The sequence below is a fragment of the Adiantum capillus-veneris genome, chromosome 12, assembly GCF_014529385.1.
Source record: "Adiantum capillus-veneris isolate H3 chromosome 12, ASM1452938v2, whole genome shotgun sequence".
NCBI classification, from domain to species: Eukaryota; Viridiplantae; Streptophyta; class Polypodiopsida; order Polypodiales; family Pteridaceae; genus Adiantum; species Adiantum capillus-veneris.
The window spans coordinates 65,247,583-65,272,077 of record NC_140942.1 but is presented as its reverse complement, the minus strand read 5'-3'; the positions used below and the strand labels follow the sequence as shown (position 1 = coordinate 65,272,077).

The following is a 24,495-nucleotide window of genomic DNA, read 5'->3' as shown; positions in this document are numbered from 1 at the left end:
CTCTCCCCCCCCTTCCGCACTCTCTATCCGCATTCCATGTGGTGTAGCTGTGAGAGAAAGGGTGAGAAAGTGATTGGACCTCTATAAATGGTGTACACAGTAGGCTCAAAAAAGGGTAATTAGTGAAACGAAGATGAGAAGGTAATTTGTCAATGACCACTAAAATGGGACCAACTATCGTGAAAGTTAGCTTAAGCTTAAAGTGAGGTCAAGTGGAAACCAAGGATTCCCACTAGATGCTTAATTTCTACTGTTTCTGCGGTTGGGGCAATGCTTGAGAGTGAGATGTTAAAGGCTATAGATATGTGATTCAAAAGTGGGTTTCATTTTGTGAGGGTATGGTAAATGCAGGTTGTGCAGAGTAGTGAAATGAGGAGGAGCTTCATAGGATTGCTTTGTGTTTGGTTATGGCTTAGTAAACTGATGAGAATGGAGACGAGTGTAGTGGGCGAGGAGCCTCCGGAGGCAGGCATTTCCATAGTGAAAGGCAGATTTGCATACACCAGCTACGACGCTGGCTTTGAGAGTGTGTGGTCTTCGCCTCAAATCTCCCCCTCTCGCGACTCTGTCTCCCTTGCCTTGGACCGCTCCTCTGGTAAAACTCTCCCCCCTCTCTCTCTCTCTCTCTCTCTCTCTCTGTGTCTCGATAGGTCGTGAGTTCGAAACTCGTGGGTTAGATGTTTGATGATATGCGCTGGTGCAGGGGCGGGTTTCCGATCCAAGAAGGCGTACCTGTACGGCTTCTTCAGCGCCTCCATCAAGCTGCCCGACAATTACTACTCCGCTGGCGTTGTCACTACCTTCTACGTACTCTCTCTCTCTCTCTCTCTCTCTCTCTTTTGGTTGTCTCCAAGCAAGTGATCAATCTGTAAGCGCCCGTGGTGCTATGGTTCAACCCCCGCGACATCTTGGTGTGGGTGCAATCCTATGAAACTAGCCGTGCAAAAACAAGAAGAAGAAAATGAGAAAATGACCACTGTGTTCATCCAATAAAGGGCTTTCAACTAAAAAAAAAAAAAAAGATAGAGAGAGAGAACCTTTTCATAACAAACTCAAATAAATTGATAAGGTCAAATCTGCACGCTGAGTTCTGCCTAGGAAGGAAAAAAAAAACATCTATACTTCTATTCTATACTATAGGTGATGGAGACCTTAGTCTTCAAAGTTGAAATGGGTTTCCATCACATAAAGTCGATGTCCTCAATTGAAGCACCGTGCACTGTAAAGACCTTGAGCCTTGAAAGTTGAAATGGGCTTCCATCACATAAATGCACCTCAGTGACCTTGGCCGTCACTGACATTCGTGAGTCGTCGCTCACCATTCTTTTCCCGCGATCTGTAACAGTTGCTTGAGTGTGTGCACATTGTGTGTGTGTGTGTGTGTGTGTGTGTGTGAGAGAGAGAGAGAGAGAGAGAGAGAGAGAGAGGGACAACACCACAAGGAGATAGAGTGGGCTGGAGTATGCCTACTCTATTAGTGTGTGTGCAGGTATGTATGTATGTATGAGAGAGAGAGAGAGAGAGAGAGAGAGAGGCACCGAGTCTCTGACCCTGCGATTGATCACGGTTTGTATGCGTGTGTTTGTATGTATGTATGTGTGTGTGTGTGTGTGTGTGTAGAGAGAGAGAGAGAGAGAGAGAGAGAGAGAGAGAGAGAGAGAGAGAGAGAGAGAGAGAGAGACGAACACACACATCAAGGATTGAGGGGAGTTGATGAGCGGGAGCTGAGATGGGAAATGAATAGGTAGGAGATGGACAAGGTGGGAGCAAGAGACCACACAATTGTTAGCTGGTGAGCTTTGATGAGACTGTTTCTATGTTTCAAGCTTCCATGACTGTGAGCAGCTCGGATTGCATGTCCATCGTGGGAGTTGTGAGTGCCTTGCAAGGATACCCATTAACATCCTTATAGGGATCATTTGCCAATGAAGAGCTTGAAAATGTTGTCGCTTCAATTGCAACTTCCATGGAGACCTTGCCTACACCTACTTAGCAAATATTATGCATTTCCCCCATTCCAGCCGTGGGCCCACTCCTCTCTCCTTCTTCTTCTCTAGCACGACGTTAAAATTCTCTTCTTCTTCTCCTCCTCCAGTACGTGTTGAGCTGATACAGTTGGTCTACATCCTCCACTGGCCACAAGGGACCTTACCATCCTTACTAAGAGGAAAGATGCGTCCACTGATCTGAGGTGGATGGGACGTCTTCGGCTTGTGGCGAGTGAGAAGCTGAAGAGTCTCCGTAGGGACGTTGAAGAGGTATCGATGTCACAACACGATGCTCTACCACGACGACGACTTGCATGATGCATGAGCGATGCGCCCATTGCTACCTCATGTTGTCTTCGCCACCGCTCCTTCGTTGTCTACTACGACAGTTAGTTTTCTACACAACTCTCGATTCCCAGCCCGCCAGTTGTCTGCCTCAATTTTTTGCACAACCCTCTAGTCCCAGCCCACCATCGACCTCACCTCTTTCTCACAGTCACAAATTTGGGCCTTTGCCATTCCATCACAACTGGTTGCACACTGTGCCTGCCTGCACTGAGCCTCTTATTCATTCGCTTCCATCGATGGGGACTCGCAAGAGTGCATTATTTGCAAGGTATGTCCAACAACAGGGTCAGGAAGTTCTGACTATTTTCTGCTGCGATGGATACTCGCAAGAGTGCACTAATTGCAAGATGTATCCACCAACGGGTTAGAAAGATCTCGGATGTTTTCAACAAATGTAGAGAGAGGGCATCTCTCCAAATGAAATCACATACACCAGCACCTGTTGTTGATATGGGTAAAAGCCATGTGATGGCAAGAGATGCGGGGATTGAGCTTGCGTGGTAGACCAGCCCCTCTGTGGGTAGGAGGTGAACATGCGAGGAATCATGGGGGAGCTAAAGAGCCTCTAGCACAGAGAGGTACTCAATAAAATCCACTTTTCTGTCGAATTAGGAATTTAGGATCTCAGTGTCTCACTGTGCAACCTGGGTGCCAATTTGTGAAAAGGCCCTCCTCTTTCTTCACTCTCCTAAGTTATCTGCACTCTTTCAGACACCGTTTGAGCATCACAAAGGGTTAACGGGAGAGAGAGAGAGAGAGAGAGAGAGAGAGAGAGAGAGAGAGAGAGAGAGAGAGAGAGAGAGAGAGAGAGAGAGAGAGAGAGAGAGAGGAAGGATAGCCCTCACCTCACCAGGGTTTTGTAAGAATGCAGGACAATGGTTGCCCTCAAGCTCTAGAAGATTGGCAAGCATATGTGCATGATATGTGTATTAAGGTTAAGGGTAATGTGTTCGAAGTGGGAGCTCATGGAAAGTCTTGACTAGTCTAAAGCAGATAAGGTTCGCAACAACACACTATATGATCAGTTTGAAGCCCAAAATAGAAAGCTTTTAGGAGCGAAAAAGTGCCAAGAGTGAAGAGTGTTTGGCATAGAGATTGAATACAGAAATAGCACCCACTGTCCATGCAGTTACCTAGAGGCCACTAAGAAAGTCGATGTAGTGAGCAACATACCACAATTTACGCAGACCTGGTGACTAAATAGTACTTAGTAAGCAGAAACATTGACGATCATACCATTTAACTTCTATAATGATCTATATATTCTGTTTAGCTTTTGAAAACATTACTGTTACAATCTTGAAGTGGTTTGCAATTATTTTTATCACTTTTATGACTTCTAGATGGATACAAGTCATTGCCAAGGCTGTCAATACGCCTTTTAAGTTGTTTTCTTCCTCAAGAGGTAGCAAGGTTCTTATTCTGGAGCACTTTGCAGTAAAAAACACATATGGTTTTACGTATTACATGATTAGTATTCTACTCTAAAAATATGGTGAAAAGGTGGTTATTGCGCACGTGTGTGTAGAGAGAGAGAGAGAGAGGCTATTCTCTTGATCTGTATGTGCTCAAGGAAAACTACTTAGAGTGAACGCTTGGATGGTAACCTGCACCAAAAATACCATTGTAGCCAGCATGGTAGTGTGGGGTTACAATATAGGATCAAGATAATAGACTGTCAGGCTTCGGCATTGATGTGTGGGAGAGTCCTAATATCATTCTCTTAATGTGTTTTATCTTCGGATGGTTGAGGGAATGGAGCATCCCAGTGCTTTCCTTGGCAAATGGCCTAGTTAGTGCCAAAACTTAGGTGAGAGAGAGAGAGAGAGAGAGAGAGAGAGAGAGAGAGAGAGAGAGAGAGAGAGAGAGCCTCCGGTTGTATGTCTCTAAATGGAGTCTAGACTAGCCCCTTACCGTCTAAACCATAAGGGTTTCCTACTACTACAAAGCCCTCATGTGTGCCACAGCTACTAGCCATGGTCAAATTGTAGCTCTCGGTTTAAATCTTTCTCTTTTGTCGCACTCACATGACTGCCATCTAGCATTGTAGGCAATGGGAGGTCTTAAAGGAGGTGTCATTTCTGAGGCAACAATGCTAGCTTCTAGAAGGGCATGAATGCACACGAGTTAGCAGGTACAACTAAAGCAAGCACTCTTGGGTGTATTCTCCTTCCCTATTGGGGAGGTTGCTCCCATCGTCGCCCCCCTCAAGGGTGTAACATACACCAATGTACAATTGTAAATACATGATATACTTAAAGTTTCTCCCTACTACCTTCACAGTGCTCAATGGTTTTTAAAAAAAAGGAAGCACTCTTAGTCCCCCGTCTCTCTCTCTCTCTCTCTCTCTCTCTCTCTCTCTCTCTTCCCCATGTATGGCACCTTTATATTTACAAACAATATATTGTTTATAGATTAATGTAGGCTTGGGTCTCATTTTTTGTTGTTTCCTTAGATGTATGTCGAGGACATGATTTCGACACCATCACTAACATTCTCCCATGCACTTTCCCTTTTGCATCCCTTTATGGGCTCATGGAAGGACTTGAATGTGTTGTTCGGATCTCTCGCTTGTCCATCCAAAATATCCTCCAAATTCCTCCCAAACGCAAGCATGCCTTTCACCTAAAGGTGTAGAAAGATTTCTTAGTAGCCACTCCACCTATTTATGTTGAAACAAAGTTAGGTTGATCATCTATTTACTCTATTATGCAGAAGCGGATTCATGGAGTCCACGTGGAGGATGGAGCCATCTCGTATGAGATTGGTGGAATGAGAGACCGACTGAGAAAAAAATAAAAAGAGCCTCTGGGTGGAAGGCAAAGAGGCACGTGAATCCTACACATGATTGGATCATCGGAGCACTCTTTCTCTATTGTAGATATCAGCCCACCAACTCAAGGTCTCTCTCTCTCTCTCTCTCTCTCTCTCTCTCTCTCTCTCTCTCTCTCTCTCTCTCATATACTTATCTGTGGAGTTGTGGGGAGCTTGAGATCTGAGGGTGAGGTGGCGATGAAAGCTCCAAGTCCAAGTGCTACCACCATGATCTCACTACTAATACAATTCCATCTCAAAGTGACAACAATGATTGGAGAATACTCACCCCTTGCTATCGCCTAATCTCTCTATCCCTGTTCCTCTCTCTCTCTCTCTCTCTCTCTCTCTCTCTCTCTCTCTCTCTCTCTCCCCCCTTTAGTTGCACAAGGAAATGGTAGCTCTAATATGTGTGTGTGTGTGTGTGTGTGTGTGTGGTAAATCTTTGAGATCTCTTGGCATTGTATGAATGATGCTAAATTAAGATAATTGATTCTTTTTCTTCTCTCCCAGTCTTTTGGCAAGTCACAAATTAGATACACACTTAGAGTTCATATGGTCGAGGAGACTATGGAGATCAAGTGGGGCTAAAAGCAGTAGGTCCACAATAGCTCTCCGCATAGAAATTATGGTAATAGGAGACTTGGAGTTGTGATTCCAATTGCTAGGTGTCAACTAGGAGCATGCTTGCTGATGTGCGCTCTACCCCCACCAAGTCATCATGCGATGTGCAAAAACGCCGAGTTTAGTGGCTTTCTTTTTTGGGAAGAGACCACCCCTTCAAAGATCAAAACCAACAAAGATTGTACAAATTTGTAGCTAATTTTTTTCTCCGTACTCTTCTCCTCACATCTATCAGTTCCCATAATGGAAAGCTCTTTTCAAGCTTGCCACTTGGTGCTAAGAAAATGTGTTCACGTGGCACAAAAAAGTTGGCGGACTCAAGAAGAGATGGGATTGGTGAGTGGGGAGCTTGGGTAGCCTATGGAAGCTGAAGAGCCTATGGGTGGGAGGCAAAGAGGCACAGCCTCTTGGGGGTGAGAGAGAGAGAGAGAGAGAGAGAGAGAGAGAGAGAGAGAGAGAGAGAGAGAGAGAGAGAGACTATATCACCTACATGCAATGACTTGCACTTTGGTAGCCTACAAAGGTGGAGCAAGGCATAGAGTGTAGAGAATTTGCAAGCATCTCCTTTTGTGTGATCAAATGTCTATATGAGGCATGTGGCATGACAGAAGACATTGACCTTGATTCACTTATGATTGCAATTTGAAGAGTCCAGGAAGATTTTGGCCATTTCAACAAATGCAGTGTCAGATGACTCTTCAAATGTGATCATCTATGATTGTATTTTGAAGGATATAGACATAGGAAAACACAAATTCATGCAGACATATGTAGTCAAGGGTTATTGAAGAACATTGTCCTGCTTGACAATGCTTTGGTAGACATGTATGCCAAGAGTGGTGTACAGTTGAACGAAAAAGTACTCATCAAGCTTCTTATCTAGGAAGTGGCCTCTTTGGACCCTTCTTATTGTAGGGAATGCCCGACCTAGGAAGATCTATTTCCAGCGATATAGAGCAACTCGGTCCGCGGATGAGGAAGGTTGACTCTTTTCAATGATGTAGATCAAGGGATGCTCACAATATTAGTCTACTTGAATGTACATATGGGAGGAGCTACAAGCAAAAGCCAACCAAGGAGGCTCTAGGTTTTTTTTGGTGGATGAAAGGATCCGTTCATATACAATCGTTTTTGTTTATTGTGTTAAAAGCATGTGTTGCTCATGTTTACAGAATGAGGGAAACTAGGTCTCTAGATGAGTTGTTTTCTTGAACTCCATTTATTGCAAGGTATGTCTAGCATGGACAACACATGGGAATAACAAAGGAGTGCTAGATGAACTGTTTTCTTGAACTCCATTTGTTGCAAGGTATGTCTAGCATGGACAACACATGGGAATAACAAAGGAGCTCTAAGTTGTTTTAATCAGATGCGAGGTGAGGGCCACTCTGTAAATGTGATCACCTATTCTTGCATCTTGAAGACATTTGATAATATGCAGCAAGAAGGTAAAATTTATGAACAAATGGACAAACCATTTGTGGGTGAGCTTCATATGTGCTTCATCTCCTGGATATGATCTCTTTCAATGCATTGACTCTACTTGCATTTCCTCTCTCTCTCTCTCTCTCTCTCTCTCTCTCTCTCTCTCTCTCTTATTTGATGCCGTCAATTTCCCAGGGAATAGCGAGACATTTTTGGACTACTTTCAATGGGTTCAATAGGAGGGAATTGCCAAGATGTTTTCAATTCTATTTTTAGTGCTCTTTACAAGTAGTTACTCATAGTAGATGAGGGAAAATTATACTTTAATAACATGAGGACCCTTGCTATGACAATGCTAATGATAAGGCCATCTACACGTCACTTGCTGCCATCTAAGCACTTCAAGGCTTCCATTTGGCTCTCAAGGATGTGACGGATAGTAACATCCCCTCTCAAAACCTGTGCATGGTGCTGCAAAATCTGGGCATGCAGGCCCACAATGTGCGCAATGTGATGTGCATGGAAGTTATAACTAGCCGTTGCAACGCGCGGGTCACATACTAGTGTGAAATAATTGAGCCATTCCCCAAAAAGCTATGTGGATGCATACATGCATAGAGAAATCTATATCTACAGCAAAGGAGTCAGTTTAAATACAACACACGGACATCATCCATTTCCAGTCTTATGCACATGGACTACTTCGTCATTGACATCCTCAACTTTCTGAATTTCTCTCAAAGTTGATGTGCTCACAAAGAAGGAGAAAAAGAGACTTAATCTTAGAACAAATATGCGGGCCCGTGTGATAGCCATTCCACGAAAGGTTGCTTAGTAGGTGGAAGGGTAATTCAAGTCTCATAAGGGACCTGCCCTTTTGTCGAAACACACTTCGACTCTTTGGTCTAAGATGTTAGAACCAACCACCCTCAAATATGGCATGAGCATGCCCTTCCTAATGCAATGTGCTATCGGTATGCCCTGATGATGATGAAGCTGATGGGAACAAAGTTAATGTAGGAGTTTTGAGGCGAGGACTTTTGGGGCATCAAACTGTAGTGCTCTTAATCAAGTGAAAAGTGTTGTAAAGGGCCTTCATTCTCATGATCGGGGTTGCCTTTTGATAGATATTATTTTGATGGGAAATGCTTTGGATTAAGATTTTTGCAAAATAAGTTTGGTCAAGGGGTGTTCACCTAGTGGTTAAGGTGAGGGGTTTTAAGCGCACCCACTATGGTTCAACCTAGGTTTAGTGCAATTGCACCTACAATTTTGAGGTTTACCTCTAAATTTTGAATTTAAAGGTGAGAAAATTTAGAGAAAAATAGTGTAAAAACCTTCAAATTTAGTCAATTTACCTCTGCAATTTCTCATATGTAAGTTTCCCAAGTTTTTGAAAAAAAGTTGTTTTCAAGCATTGACACTAATATGTTTCCTCACTTCTTTAGATTTCCAATGCAGAGCTCCATCCGAAGGAGCACGATGAGGTGGACTTCGAGTTTTTAGGAAGGGTACATGGAGAGAAGTATGTTCTACAAACAAATATGTATATGAGGGGCAACACCAGCATTGGAAGAGAGCAACGCACACGCCTTTGGTTTGACCCAAGCAAGGAGGCCCACTCTTACTCTATTCTTTGGACTCCTCAACACATTGTGTAAGGAAATTTTTTGGCCATTATCTTTATTCTTATTTTTGGTTCCTTTTTTTCACAAAGAATTAGTTTTTCAATACACCTAATATGTCTCTCTAATTTTGGGAAGCAGCTGAATTAATTAGAATTTGGGAAGATCCTCCCTGAGATTCAAGAGGAACCTGCATGTGTAAACAAATGCTTCCTTCTCAGCTTTTTGTGATAGAATATTTTCCAATTTGTAAAGTATCCTTTGTTGAAAAGCGCCATGACTTTGTTTTCATTTGAATTTGAATACTCTCTCTCTCTCTCTCTCTCTCTCCCCCCACATATATCTATACTATATATTAAGGAGACTGGTTTTCTAGTGCCACGTGTCACAATTTGCTTTATCCGGTTGCAATGAGGACAGTGCGCACGCAGGGGGGAGAGAGAGAGAGAGAGAGAGAGAGAGAGAGAGAGAGACGGCCGAAGGCCGCCGGCCACACTAGTGTGTGTGTGTGTGTGTGTGTGTGTGTGTGTGTGTGTGTATGTGTATATATATATATATATATATATATATATATATATATATATATATATATAACCGAGGGATACTTTTGTTGTCGACGGCCACTGCGCGTGAGTCAGGCGGGGAATGCAGAGCGAGACCTGTGAGGAGCAGTGAAACCCATGTGGCAAATCCTCTAAGAGCTGTGCAAGGAGCTACGGGCTGGAGAGCGAGAGCAGCACGCATGAAGAAGTGCTTCTCTCTCTCTCTCTCTCTCTCTCTCTCTTCCTCTTCCTTCGCTTGTTTGAATCTGGATGCCTCTCTCTCATGGGCTAGATCTTTAAGGTCTCTTGGGATAGTTTCCTATTAAAATTCTCTTTTTCTTCTTCTTCTCTCCCTGTGTTAGACTTGCAGATGGGAGGGGAAGGGTGGGTCAAAGGCGGCGCCAGATTGCCATTACAAGAAGGAGGATTGGTGCAAATAGGAGAAACGTTCAATGCAAAGGCCTGGTGGAAGAGGGCCTGATTCATTGATGCCACTACAGACGTTGAAGGAGGGACCTTGGACCCAAAGAGCAGCCATGATTGTGTCAGAGAGGGAGATGCATAGAGTTTTTACCTCTCTCTCTCTCTCTCTCTCTCTCTCTCTCTCTCTCTCTCTCTCGTGTTTCTCTGCAACCTATCGGGCAAAGGTGGTGGTGATGAGAACATGAGGGGATATCTCTCTAGTTTCCTTGCATGACATGCGTTGCACAATCTTGCTCTCGTTTCCTTGCAGGGGTTCATGCATGCATCTCCCTCCGTCCCATTTCTATGCAGGACAGGGTTGCGCAATGGGTGGGGAAGGAAAGCGTGAGTGCTCCAGGGAGGGCATGAGGCACAAAGTAGATGCAGTCACTTCCGCTTGCGACCTTCTTGCTTAGGTCAAAGGTGCATGCATCAAAGAAACAATAAGGGCAAGGTTGGAGCACATGAAGGTGGCGATGACACCTATTTTGGGGGGGATGTGAAGGCCACATGATCATGAGACTTTTTGCTGTAGCATTGTAAGATAATTATTATCAGTGTTAGAAAAAAACCGGGGTCTAGTGTATTTTAACCGGCTGAAATTATAAAATCCCGGTTAGATTTTGAGCTTGCCTTTAAAAAAACCGGCAAATTTACACAAGTTTTAGTGTAATTACCGGCAAAAGCTTCAAATTTGACCTAAAAACCGAGAGGATTTCAAGTTTCCCCTTATTTTGATCGGTTAGGAAAAATGTATTTTTCTAGCCCTTACTAAGATTCCCTCAAAATATTGAGTGAAAATTAATGGGTTCCTGACATTCGACACAGTAAGTGTCCTCAATCTTGGAAAAATAAAAAGTCTTTCACAGCAACTTAAGCGTGTAAGTGAAGGGTGAGTTTAGAAAACGAAAAGAACCACTGAGGTGGAAAACCAAAAGATTTTTCTATGTCCATATAAACAGTTGGTCTAGTTCACATTGGTTCTTCTTCTCTTTTATCTTTCCTTTAGTGTTTTCTTCTCTTTAAAGTGTTTTTGCACTATGTACCTGCACTATGTATATAGTGAATATTTTCATCACCTAATAATAATAATAAAAATTGCCTAAAGTTAAATTTGAAAAACACTATGGTTTAAACTAATATCAGGGAGATCACCCTATAATATATGAGCATCCCATGAATATTACAGCACGAAATGTCCAATTCAAATTTTTTTTCTTACTATCTCAAAAAATTGGTTGAATATTTTATCATCGTGAAAACTTCACAGATATATAATCTAACAATAACTTCTTAAATGCATGCAATGTACTAAGGTCCATACATGGAATTCATCCAGAAATTCAAAACATTAACAAAGTATTGGAGTTTTAAATATAAAACCATCGTTTTTAATATATTTTCTTTCTATTATTAAAATACTAACCTTCATCATCTGTTGTGGCTAATGGCACAAGCAAGAATATTTTAATAGTTTGCAGAGTCCAGGTGATGAAGGTTAGTATTTTAATAGTAGGTTGGTTTTTTTAAAAAAAATGCCAACCTGACATTTTAAAAAACCATGAGCCCTCTGGAGGCCGGCGTGCAGGAAACTGCACAGAGAGAACGACGTAGCTGAAGCATTGTCATGAAATGGTGGAGGTAAAAGCGTCGCCACAGATTCAACGCTTGTCTGAGTCTGTCTGTGTGTGTATGTGTGTGTGTGTGTGTGTGTGTGTGTGTGTGTGAGAGAGAGAGAGAGAGAGAGAGAGAGAGAGAGAGAGAGAGAGAGAGAGAGAGAGAGAGACCCTCATCCTCCACCCTGCGCGCATGAGCTACAACTCTGTTGGTAGAGCTATTGCTCAGAGACAAGGCGCGCACACACACACACACACACACACACACACAGAGAGAGAGAGAGAGAGAGAGAGAGAGAGAGAGAGAGAGAGAGAGAGAGAGAAGGGCGATTAGGCCCCGGTTAGGCATTTCCAAAACCCCTTCCCTTTGTCAAACATGCTATTTTGAAAATAGCATGTTTGTGTGACTTTTCAATTTTCAATTGGTTTTCCTTAAAAAAAAACCCACACCCAACATGTGGGTGCCCTATTATTGGAATACAAGTAGAGAAGAGAGTGAAGATAAGACACTAAGATAACAATGCTTAATGTTCGGGGGTTGCACCTGGTGGATACTATATATTGGGTCGAAGTAGCCCGTTTTTTATTTAATTAACAAGAGAGCTATATAGGGATTCCCTCATAGGTAGAAGTAGTCCGTGCTGATTTTCCCTCTTAAAGCACAATATGACAATGAGTAATAACTATGCAAGTGCCTAGGATGCTCTTACCACATACGTAGAGTTTGGGCATTGTCTAAACTCTTTACAAAAACTACTTAGATGCAGTTTATAGGCCAAAGGTAAAGCTTGGAAGAAGAAACTATTGAATCTATTAATGCTATGCAATAAGTCCTAGAACTTCATTAAAGAGAACTAGGAGTTCAAGGGGTCCTAGTTGAGGTTTTGACAATTTTTTGTTAATATGTAAAAACTTTAACATGAATATCCATTGTACTTGCATGTTGTAATGCCATATAAGTCCATAAGATGCTAAAAGGAGGCCAAGGCCAGATGTGATGGTCAAAGCATAAAACCACAGTATTTAAGTGCCGTGGCATGCTTGAGAGAGTGCCAAGTTATGGTAGCTTATGGATGAAATCATAAATGTGTAAGCCTATCATGCTAAGAGTAGCTAGAGATGTGAATGAGATGTAAGCATGAAGCCTTCAATTTAAATGTAAATTGCCATTTTTATGGTGATTAAGCTACCAAAAGTAGCTAGTTTGGACCATTTCCATTTTTCAATTTGAAGAGAAAATTGGAGACATTCTCTCCTAAGGTGTGGAGGGAAAATCTCATTGAATTTTCCAAAAATAGCAAGCCTATCCTTGATCAAAATGAGCCATTAACATATTTTAATGATAGTTTAACTAACTAGAAACCGATACCATGTTTGAACATAAGTAGAAGAGAGAGAGAGAAGACGAGACACCAATATAGCAATGCTACTAGCATTGCTTAATAATATAATGTGCCACGAGTACAACTTACAAAGCTCTAAAGAAGATGGCCATGACCTCACTACTGAGGTGGTTAGTGAGAGGTATGGTTAGTGTGCCACGAGTACAACTTACAAAGCTCTAAAGAAGATGGCCATGACCTCACTACTGAGGTGGTTAGTGAGAGGTATGCTAGTGTAGATTGGGTTCCAACATAGAGATAAAGAGCTATGGTAGTGAGAGCTCTAAAGAAGATGACTATGACCTCATTACTGAGGTGGTTAGTGAGAGGTATGCTAGTGTAGAGTGGGTTCCAACGTAGAGATAGAGAGCCCCAAAATAGAGAAAAATAGTGTAAACCCCCAAAAAAAATGACCTAAATTTTCTAAAATTTCCTCTTGGCAAAATCAAGAAAAGGAATTTTGTATGTTTGGAAAAACAATTTTTCCTAAACATTGTTCCCACCGATTCGATTATATACCATGTGCTTGATAGCTACTCTATGTACACCTTCATAATTTCTCTTTACAACGTGGACCACCTTTGTGATTATCTGTCGAAAGCGAATCTTGTCCTTTACGATGCCGTCTATATGACCAATTATTGCAAATGGTCAACAATTTAAAGTGTACTACTTTTTTTTTATAGCAAAACTCACAATTGTGAGTGAATTATATTGATCAACCCAAATAATTACAAGGTCTTGTCATGCTTGTGTTGAGCCATGACGTCATCCAGGGACCACATTACATCAGCTATCAGGGCAGCCAACCCAACCAACTCGCCCCCTTATCCTTGATACCTAGGGTCCATTGTCATATTCTTTTGTGATCTTTTAATTACCGTAGCCAAGATTTTCCCCCGTGCTAGGCATGCCCTCTGTTGACAACAAGGCACAAGTAGTCCTAGACCAATCCTTCAAGTGTTGCTTGCGTCTGAGCGTCCATATTAGCACTTTGCTTTCTTGTATAATTTCTGCAAAGCTTGCCACCTCAAGACCTCCATCAAACACACGTGGGTTCCTTGTCTGCCATACATTATGTAAGAAGTACCTAACGATTTGAGTGCTGATGAGGATGACAGGACCACCTGAATTCTTTCCTCCAAGGAATAGATCAGTCTTGTAAAAACCAATTTCCCATGTTCTTTGGACCCACTTGCATATGTTCCTTGCGAGGCCTTTGATAGTTGGGCAATCCATGAAGAGCTGGGCTAGATGTTCACTAGCCAACCTGCACCCCAAGCATCGATCTGACCCAATCCCTCTTTCCTAAATCTTCGCCCCCATCGGTAGAGCACCCCAAATTACCTTCCACAAGAATACCTTCATGTGCTACGGAACCTTTGGCTTCCATATGTTCTCCATTACTTGCTCCCACCTTTCCTCTGGCCATTGTTTTTTTCATATCTGGTTAAGGGGGCTAGACCAATTCTTCTTATGCATCATTGTTTGGTAAATGTCTTTAGGATGGGGTTTCTATAAGAGACTGCTTTCGGGCCATTTCCAGGCATTCTAGTCAAACTCCGAATCACAGATAGGCATCACTATACTGTCAAGCTCTTTCCTCACTTTGTGGACCAGCAGGACCTCCAAGCTATTCAATTGGTACTGGGTAACCAGAAGGTCAATGGTTTTCCAACTCTTGCTGTCACTGTCCCAGAAGTGCCCCAGTTGATTCAGACCCTTATTATTCATCTTCCTGGCTGTCTCTATCCAATAGGGAATTTGTGGTGGATCTAGAACTTTGGAAAGCTAGGGGGACCAATGCAAAATGGAGTTCTTGAAGTATCTGGTTTTTTCCCCCCACTTTAAGACTTCTGCTACTCTATTGCATTTTCTTACCAATTCTCCTGCGCTGCCCGCCAGTCTTAGGGTAGTCCACGTCGGGGCTAACAGCTTGTCATGAACCTCCACCCCTCTCCACTTTCCACCTTTCGAGCCAAGTTTAGCTGCTTCTATCATATCTTTGATCATGATAGCCCAAACTTGATCCTGTTTAGCCAAGGGAACAACAAATTTGGTGCAACAAGCCTCTGCATGGGCCACAGGGTTGAGAATTTTGAGGCCTCCTTGATTTACCAGCCGAGCAACTAATTCCCAACGGGCCCATTGCCATGGCCTGGAGGATTTCGTGTTGTTTTTCCGTAAAAACCTTTTCACTGGTTTTAAGAACTCTTTCCAGTGACACTTAGCCATCTTGAGAAGCGGGCTAGTGAAGGCAATAATATAAGGAATCATAAAGGCATTTATCACTTTTATCTGACTTGGGAATGGGAGAAGAGCATACTCCCACCTACTCATTTTTGTTTTGATTTTTTCAAGCACCCACTCAAAAATTTGCTTGTGAGTTACGTCCACCCCCAAGGGGGCTCCCAAATGTCTAAAGATATTCCCTTTTGTGACAATCTCCCGCGACCAGTCAGAAGGGTCAAATGAGTCATTTTCCGATAAAGAGATCAGCTTTGACTTCTCTATATTACACTGGGACCCCAAAGCTACTGAGAATATTTGTACAATCTCCAGAGCTTTCCTGATGACCTGGGGGCACGCCTCCAAAAAGAGGAGAGAATCGTCTGCAAAAAGTTTTGCTAGAAGTTGGCTATTTCCTAGCAAAGCCAGACCTTGCAACTCCCCTCGTTCCGCACTAGCTTCGAGCTTCGTGATTAAAGGATGTGATCCTATGGCGAAAAGCAGGGGGACCTGAGGGCATCCCTGCTTAATAGACCTTTTGACCTCAAAAGAGCCCACAACTCTATCATTGAATAGGAGCTTTGACTGGCTTCCAGCTCCCAGTACACTTACCAGACGACATAGGTGCGGCTCAAAGCCCAGACCTTCCATGAAGGCTTTTATATATGTCAATGTTATTTTGTCATAAGCCTTATCCAGGTCCAATTGTAGCAGTACACACTCTTGCTTTGTGACTGTTGCATACTCGATGCCCACCATTGCTGCCAAGATGTTATCGTAAATGGACCTTCCTTTGATGAATCCATGTTGATGGGGAGGGATGACCTTGGTTAGTAAGGGGGCTAGCCAGAGGGCTACAATTTTAGCAATAATTTCGTAGGCCACCGACATCATCGTTATAGGGCACCAGTGTTTCACTTGAGAAAACAGATCTGTTTGGGGATGGGTTTGATAAGCCCTCTCTTTACACTTATCTCCAACGACCCTTCGACAATGGCTTTATTGGCGAGCCTTGTGATTGGGACCTTGAGATCGTCTCAAAATTCTCTATAGAATTCCACCGTCACCCCATCCCAACCAGGGGACTTTTCCTTGCCAAGGGCTTACAATGCTAGTGAACATTTGTCTTCGGAAAATGCCCTTTCCAAGAAATTAGCTTCTTAGTGGGGAATCTTCTTCTTGACACTCTAAAGTAAGGACCCTCTGGCTTCTTCCACTTCTTGAGACTGGATCTCTGGTCGTCCAATGATTTGACTAAGATAGCTCAGCATCAGATTAGCCATCTCATCCTGGTTATGAACTGTTGTCACTCTCTCATCATCGAGCGACTCGGACGTGGCCTCGGCTCTTCTTGATTTTTAAGCCCTAAAAAAATGAGCTTGATTAGAGGCTTCAGGTTGAAGGGAAGTCTCCCTGGAGAGAAGCCTTTCCTTTCTAATATCTTCTAACTGCTCATTACAAGGTTAGATTTGGCCTTTGAGCCATCGTTTGTGCTCATCCTCAGTAGCAAGCCCATTGGATTTTTTGGAGATAAGCAATTGTACCTCCACTATAAGATGCAGAAGGTGTACCTCCCTAACTTTCTTGATTCGGGGGCCCGAGATTTTGATTGCTTTCTGGATGCTCCGAGCAAAGAGGTCCCACGCATTATGTTTGTTGAGGTCGACATCGTTTTTGAGCTTACCTAGTGTTCTTGGTTAGATTCCTGAAAAGAGGGTCTTTGAATAGGTGTGACCCTCTTACTAACAGTTTTTTCCCAGCTCTTGGGGTCTGCTCCTCCCCTGTATTCTTCTTAAAATGTATGTGCAGAGGTATGTGATCCGATAGGCTTTTTGTTGGGACTACCTTCATCTCCATCAACGACGGTATCCTGTCAGCTTGGTGTGAGCAATAACATCTGTCAAGCCTGGAGGCAGTGCGGGCATACTGGAGGCTTGTGTATGTGAACCCAGGCGTGCTGTTCCATGGGCCGATTTCCCATAAGTCGATCATCGTCCATTTTTCACACAAACTTTGCCATTTAGACCTTTTCGAGCCAGCCAGCATACTGGAGGATCGTGTTCTATCCCTGCTCTATTCTACCATATTGAAGTCGCCAACCAACAACCACTCACCTTCAATAGGAGTATCTCTAAGATGCAACCATAGTTTAGCTCTGTCTTTTGCATTGCAAGGGCCGTACACATTCACAACGGTGAAGGGATGCCATTCCCATATGATTCTAATCCCCAGGATTCTGCCGGATGGGTGGTTTAGAACCAACTTCGGCTCCAATTCTCTATCCACAATGCTCAGGACGCCACTGGAACCGTTACTTCCTTCTCCATATTATACTAGTTTCTTTCCTAGCACCTGCATTCTCTTGCTATGGGCATCTAAGTGGTGTTTGTGGATGGCCCAACAATTGACTGCCTTCTCCTTTTTAATTTCCTCCCAGAATAGGGTATTCTTCTTACGGGTTTTCAACCCCTTTACGTTCCAAGATTGGATAGTGAGAGACCATCATTAATGAGGGGTTCATTGGGAAAGAGGAACGAATTCTTCAGCATCCGAATCATCCCCCCTCCCCTTTCCTTGGTCTCAGGAGAATCCGGGGGTTTGAAGACTGGGGATTTGTTTTCTTACAGTGCTGCAAATGGATTGTGCACTGGGACAGTGAACCCCCTTTCTTTCAATGGGGTGGAGACGGACTAGAACCTTCCACCCAAGTGTTCTCACGGCTTGAAGTACTTTGGAGTCTCTTGCCATTGCCTTCACCCTTTTGGCTCTTTTCAGACCAGGGACTTGAACAGCCGTAATCGTTGTCACTGTCATAAATTTCAGGGTAGCAGCGGGAGTAATGATCTTATTATTATTGCATACACCTTCAGAGATTCGTTGTATGGGAATTGATTCCTCCACAATCTTTTCCTGCATTTTTAAATCCATCATACCTTATCCTTCCCTGCATTTGCCCCTTCGTCACTACCTCCTTGCTTCTCCAACCCTTCCATCACTGGTGGCCCGTGCTGCTCGAGCTGCAGTACCCTTAGACTTCAAGGGGTAGTCCGTGGCGAAGTGTCTAAAGTTGTTGCATTCAAAGCATGCTCCAAAGTATGATCCAAAGTTGAGCGGAATAGTAACAAGCCTAGCTCCGACATTGATAACCATGCTCTTACGTGGCGTTTTAGACACATCCCAGCCTATACAAACCCTGTTTGAGGTTTTGCCAAACCCTCTCTTGCTAGGTATAAATAAGGGAGTGCCCAGTTGACTAGTGAGCATCTTGAGATTATCCCATAGCCAGCTAGGCAGTCCCTCAAACTCAATCCAAACCAAATGAAACCCTTGTAGAGATTCAGACTGAATTGAACACTGGCTCCCACGGCGGTGCCATTTATCTACAAAACAAGAGGTAAAATATATAGCCCAACCTTGGCACTAAGTAACACCTTTATTTAATGGGGGAGAGAGTAGTGGGATCGATGGTCGGGGTTGGGGGTCAAGATCTTGAGACGCACTAAACCTGGCCAGTGAAAAAAATGGGGCGTATCGCCGAAAAAATAAGGGACACTAAACCTGGCCAATGTGAAAAACGAGACGCATCGTCATGATTTAAATCCGTGACCTCGAGATCCACATTTGGGTCACATGGACTAACCACCTCACCTGCACGCACATTGTGTATCCCAAAATCGATTTTATGATATACTATTGTGAGTTGATATGCATTGTCCACGTTGTCTAGGTTTAGTGTGTATTCAGATATAGTTTTTGAGCAATCCAAGCTTAGTACGTGTCCAGGTTTAGTTTTTAAGCAGACATCTGCGACTGCGACCGCGACCGCGACCTTTTCGATCTTCATGCGTGAACTTCTCCGCCCTTGATCCAGTGTTGAGGCTAGCCCAAGCTACAAGTAGAAACAATTACTAGTATTCATTGGATATACTTATCAACAAAGAAAGTGGAAGACGTAACAATCATCATAATACAATGTCAAGCATGATACATCAACTCTATGGTATCACATCATCCATCATTTCATATCACATCATACTACAAATTGGAAAGAATTCAATGTATCTACGTCATAACTTCGTTATTCAAGATAAAACCTTTGCGAAACTTGAGTAGGATTATACGACGTATATAAGAGTTTGAGAATCATCTTTGAATTTAACAGCAAAAAAACAAATTCACGTTTTTAAACATAAAACTGTCTTTTATTTCTCAACTTGAAAGTATTGAGTCTTGTCAGTATTTATTTAAATCTAAATTAATATAATATGGTGAAAGGGGAACTCTTTACACGTGTCTAAATTTCAAACATAAGGTTAAACTCCAAAACCAAGAGAAGCCTATGTGCACGCGCAATAAAGAGGGAGAGAGAAAAAGAAAGAGAGTCCGTCGAAGGCGGCAGACCATACTAGTATACTATAATAGGACCTGTAACATGCATTCAGTGAAGTGAGAGCTCGCCTTCAATGTTTGACTTAGTTTTAGGCTAATTTTCATTATTTCGTGTATTTTGATAAATTAGTCCTTAACGATAGTCCTGGAAACATGCCTTTAGTCCTTGGTTTATTTCCTTAAAATCTTTCATCAACTCATCTTGTATGTTTGGGTTTTCCTTAGAGACCTCTTAAGACTTATTAACAAATTTCTTGAAAATTCTGTTAAAGCCACAAAAATGACTCTCTTTACAAGACTTGAAATAACTTTGAGAGAGAGAGAGAGAGAGAGAGAGAGAGAGAGAAGAAGAAGAAGAAGAAGAAAAGAGTTTTAACGTCGTACGAAACTATCCCAAGAGACCTTAAAGATCTAGCAGACGAGGAGTTGAACTCAAGACTTGTTATTCAAGAAGGAAATGGCATAACCAATCTATCACACTTGAGAGAGAGAGAGAGAGAGAGAGAGAGAGAGAGAGAGCATATGTACAAGACTAGTGCTAATTTTGTGTGTGTGTGTGTGTGTGTGTGTGAGAGAGAGAGAGAGAGAGAGAGAGAGAGAGAGAGAATATGAAGTTTAACTAGCAAGGTCTTTTGGATTTTTCTTGCATTTGATATCATATATGGACCATCTTGTTTGGAAGAAGCTCAATTTGACAACATGACTTGCAGTTACTTTGTGGACGATGTGCCAATCAGAGAGCTTGTTCAAGACCATAAACTCCATCAAATATATCCTTCAAGGCCTCTTCATGTTTATGGGACAATTTGGGATGGCTCAAGTTGGGCAACCAATGGCGGTAAAGACAAAGTGGATTACACCTTCTCCCCTTTTGTGGCTACATACATGAATTTTGTTTTGAGTGGGTGTGTGGAAAAGAATGGTGACGAGTTCAAAAATTGCTCCTCAGACAAGCATATGATATCAAAAGTTACTGGAAAACTCCCACCATCTTTAACTCAATCACAAACAGAGAGTATGCATTGGGTACAACATCATTACATGACCTATAATTATTGTGAAGATTATGATAGGTATCCAAAACCCTTGCCTGAATGTCAGAGGAAGAATTCTAAGAGGAATAAAGATGAATTGTGAATCGGAGCGATATGGTTCATTATCTCTAAACATGATTTCATTTTCCATTTTGACAGTTTTTGTGTCGGCATTACTACATTCATTTTAGTAGAAATGTTCCTGTGTGTAATAATGTCATGTTTAAGCATACTTTTGGAACATAAGGATTGTAGTTGGAACCCATCAAATTGTCTTTATTTTTCCATGTAATTGTTTGCAAGATAGTGATCAAATATTTGTGCTTAGAATGCAAGTACCGTAGCGGGAAGCCTTCAATTTGTCTATGGAGAAATCTCTGTTGAAATACGACAAAAATCTTTTTCACGCCTTCAAAAATGGTATGTATACCTAGGGTTTCAATATGCATTGTCCGGTCGAAAGCTAGAGTTAAGAAAATGTGCAATTACAATCTGGAATTCAATTGCTACTAGAAGAATTTACACTTTGCAATTTCGGGAAATTCTACACTATCTGAAGATTTCCACGTCGGTAAAATAGGAACAAAACGAGTGAAGTGGTCAACATCAACATTATACATCCACACGACGACTTCAACTAGTAATCCACATCCTTTCATGGATGTATTTGCAACCACATATGATGCTCCACTTATGATGGATACTAGCGTGCACGTGCACGTGCTCGTGCATAGAGAGAGAATTTTATGTGGGGGTATGTTTTTTGTAAAACATTTTGTTGTTTTTTGATTTGACGTTTTGAGCTCAAACATATATCCCAAACAAAAAACAAGTTCCCCAAGAATGGAAAAGATGTCAAAACATTCCCAAAAATTGGGAGTGCTCAAAATCACATTTGGCCAAAATGCACATGGCAGGTGCCTGCCATACATAGAACCTCATTCAGAGTGTCCAATTTTGACCAAAAAACACAAATATAGACTTTAAACATTACACATGTATCGAATTAGACAAATGCACATGCATATGCATACAAGCATACCATGCACATGCATTCAAGTTAGCTCATGTTGCCAGTGGGGTCATAGCCTAGTGGTTAGGTTGAATGTGTGCGTCACATTTGACTCCCAGTAGCGTACTATAAATTTCCGTTGTACTTGCGCTCGGAGTATATAAAACAAACACAATCATACTCACCTACTCATCTACAGGTGTCAATAAGAAAAAGCAACATTTCATTTCACAGCTTGTTCAGAAGTGTCAAATTGAAACATCATACCCATCCCAAAGGGTCCATCTCCTAGCCAATGCAAGCTCCGATGCTGTGAAATGTACACAGAAAGGTCTCCCAATTACCAGGACATGAATTGGACGCAAGGTTGCTTTTTGACAGGCATTTCACCCATTTTGGGGTACTTCAATGGGTGAAAATGTGAGCTGCCTGTCAAAAATCAACACTGAAATTTGGATGAACCGTCCAACCGCAGCCACCATGCAACAGAGGCGAGGAGAGTACAATCACTACGAGGCAGTGAGACAGGTCGTATGAGATGCACCTCATTAAATTCCCCACCTAGTTTTTCATGGCTGGTCAACTTGGGTAGAAGGGGTACTAGTGGTGGCCATGGTTGCAAATGAAGCCTACGATTTTTTATAAGCGACAAGCAATACTTGCATACTATCCACCTAAAGCACGTACTAGCAGTGGAGCAATGACACTACCACTCCTTACCATCACAGCATGGTGTAGCACAACAACACTCCTTCAGCAATCAGCAGACAACAATGGCAAGATACACCGCATCGATTACCATGCTCATGAACTCAATCAGAGCAATAGAATCGTTTGTATACATTATAATGTGAAACCCACTGAGAAACACCAGTGGGCTAAAAGCAAAACGAAAAAAAGAATAAGTGATTGTAAAATTTCATACATTCATCACAAGCTCGGGTGCCACATTGCACCACAAAATGCTTGTAAAAGTAAATGAAGATCCTACTCGCATCAATAAACGCAGGTGCGTTGACCAAGCTGTTCATCCAACATCCCCAGTTTCACATACATAAGCCCTCAGAACAGGCTTATCATCACCATCATGAAACTTGATGGACTTGGAGAGAGAAAAGTAACAACCATATCACAACCAGGTTATGCAGCTCAAATTTGTTGCCTTTGCCTGTAAATCTTCGACATACTTCACTCCTGTCCACCATACCAATCAAGGCGCATACGTGGGCCGATCTGTCCACGCTCCTGCAACATGTCCATTTTCACACACATAAGCCCTTACAACAGGCTCACCATCATCATGAAACTCAATTGACCTTTTCAGGCAAAAGGTAGTAACCATATCCCATGTAGACTTGCACACACAGAAAGCGCAGCCCACATTTGTTGCCTTTGCCTGCATGTCCTTGAGATTTCGCCATACATGTGAACTTTTAAAGTTTTTGAACACTCCTCGAAAAAGTTTATACATCCTCCTATCTCCTGGATGTATGCAACCTGGCCAATCACATATGTACAAGCTATCAGCTCTAAACCTATTTGCAAGAAGCTTATTCCCTTGCTCTCGGGACAGATTCCAAGGTCCAGTTGTGACATGGCAATGCTCATGATGGCATTCTCTAGGTCGCTTGTTGGACATGTGCCTACACTGTTGCGTTCCCGTTTCTTTATTGATACTACATGAGTCCATCAAATTTGCACTAGCTAACTCATTTGCAACATCTTCTACTGTGGAGAAATGTGTATACATTACATGGCTGTCCTCGTGACCCTCACCTTTGTTCCAGCCCTCTTTGATCGTATCAATGTCCATGGCTGCCTCACTGCTTTGAGCCCCTTCATTAAAACCATTGCTTACATACTCTGCTCCATGTTCCCCGGTTTTTGTGTCTTCCTCTTTCCCATAACCATAAGTACAAGTGCCCTCTGGCTCAGAGCATGGTATTCCAACACCCAATCCAACCGCACTGAACTTTCGTGAAATAGTAATCGATGTGTATTGCTTCTCCCGAGCCCTCTTGCTGGGCCGATCACAGACATGAGAACCCTTGGAAACTTGCGGTGCAACCCCCCCAGGGAAAAACACACCTGAGCAACCACCATTATCAAACCACTCAAGCTCTCGGTCGAGCCCAAAATCCCAATTTTCCAAGAGTACACCAGCATGCCACAGCCCTGGACAACAAACAAGAAGCTTTTGAAAAGCGGCCCAGCCTCCAGGTGGCTCTGGGCATGAATGCAATCTAGGAGAGGGGACCTGCAAAAGCTCTTCAACAAGACGAGGAAAGGTTTTCTCCAACCTGAATTTCCAGCAAACAGTCTGGATAACCTTGCAGAAGCGTGTCGATACACATGCAAGCCGAGCGAAGTCGCGAGGATCGTCGTACAGCCTGCAGAAGATGTTGACAAGAATGTCGTCAGGGACCCCACAGAAGAAGAGGGTTTCCTGAAATAGGGTGATGGTGTCGATGCTGGCCATTGTAGACGCGGGTCAGGGCCCGGGGGGAAGGGGTTGAGTACACGTACATGTGCGAAAGAGAAGGAAAACACACAGGAGCAACAAAGCAAACAAAAAGAATGAAGGTTGGGCGATGTCGCAATAAGCAGTCAGATCGCAGAAGGCGTACTCCAAATGTTGAATTCCCGGAATGGGGAAGGAGCGCGACCAAGTTTCAACGTTCACTATTGTATAGGGACATCCTACAGAGCCTTTCCTAAAAGGCCTGCATGATGCGACAATGCAATGACACTCCAAATAGTGGTGTCATGATACTGCACATGGGATCATGGATGTGGAGATTGAAAACCATGTTTTTGCATCAGCAAGCTCTTTTGCATCCTTTTTGGCCTGCTCAAGAAAGGCCTTAGTGTTGGGCCGGGTTGGGCGTCCTTTGACGGATGGCGTCCACGTGGACGGCCAGTGGGCTTTGTGGGAAGGCGGGGGCTGCAGGACGACATGACTCGATGCGATAGAGGAGGAAACAAGGGCAGCCTGCTGAGGAGTG

At 42.9% G+C, this 24,495-nt stretch overlaps 2 protein-coding genes across 2 annotated transcripts; one reads left to right on the top strand and one right to left on the bottom strand.

The window, feature by feature from the left end:
- The first annotated feature begins 340 nt into the window (after positions 1–340).
- On the top strand, positions 341–20,611 carry LOC147445844 (xyloglucan endotransglucosylase/hydrolase protein 31-like). The gene is made up of 4 exons (XM_086525218.1): positions 341–595; positions 704–807; positions 8,648–8,856; positions 20,155–20,611. Exons 1-4 carry the CDS (start codon positions 346–348, stop codon positions 20,579–20,581), a joined length of 990 nt encoding a protein of 329 aa, XP_086381344.1. The 5' UTR covers positions 341–345; the 3' UTR covers positions 20,582–20,611.
- Positions 20,612–22,256: 1,645 nt separating this feature from the next.
- Positions 22,257–24,231, bottom strand: EID1 (F-box family protein). Its single transcript, XM_086525217.1, has one exon. It carries the CDS (start codon positions 23,967–23,969, stop codon positions 22,701–22,703), a length of 1,269 nt encoding a protein of 422 aa, XP_086381343.1. The 5' UTR covers positions 23,970–24,231; the 3' UTR covers positions 22,257–22,700.
- Positions 24,232–24,495: the final 264 nt, after the last annotated feature.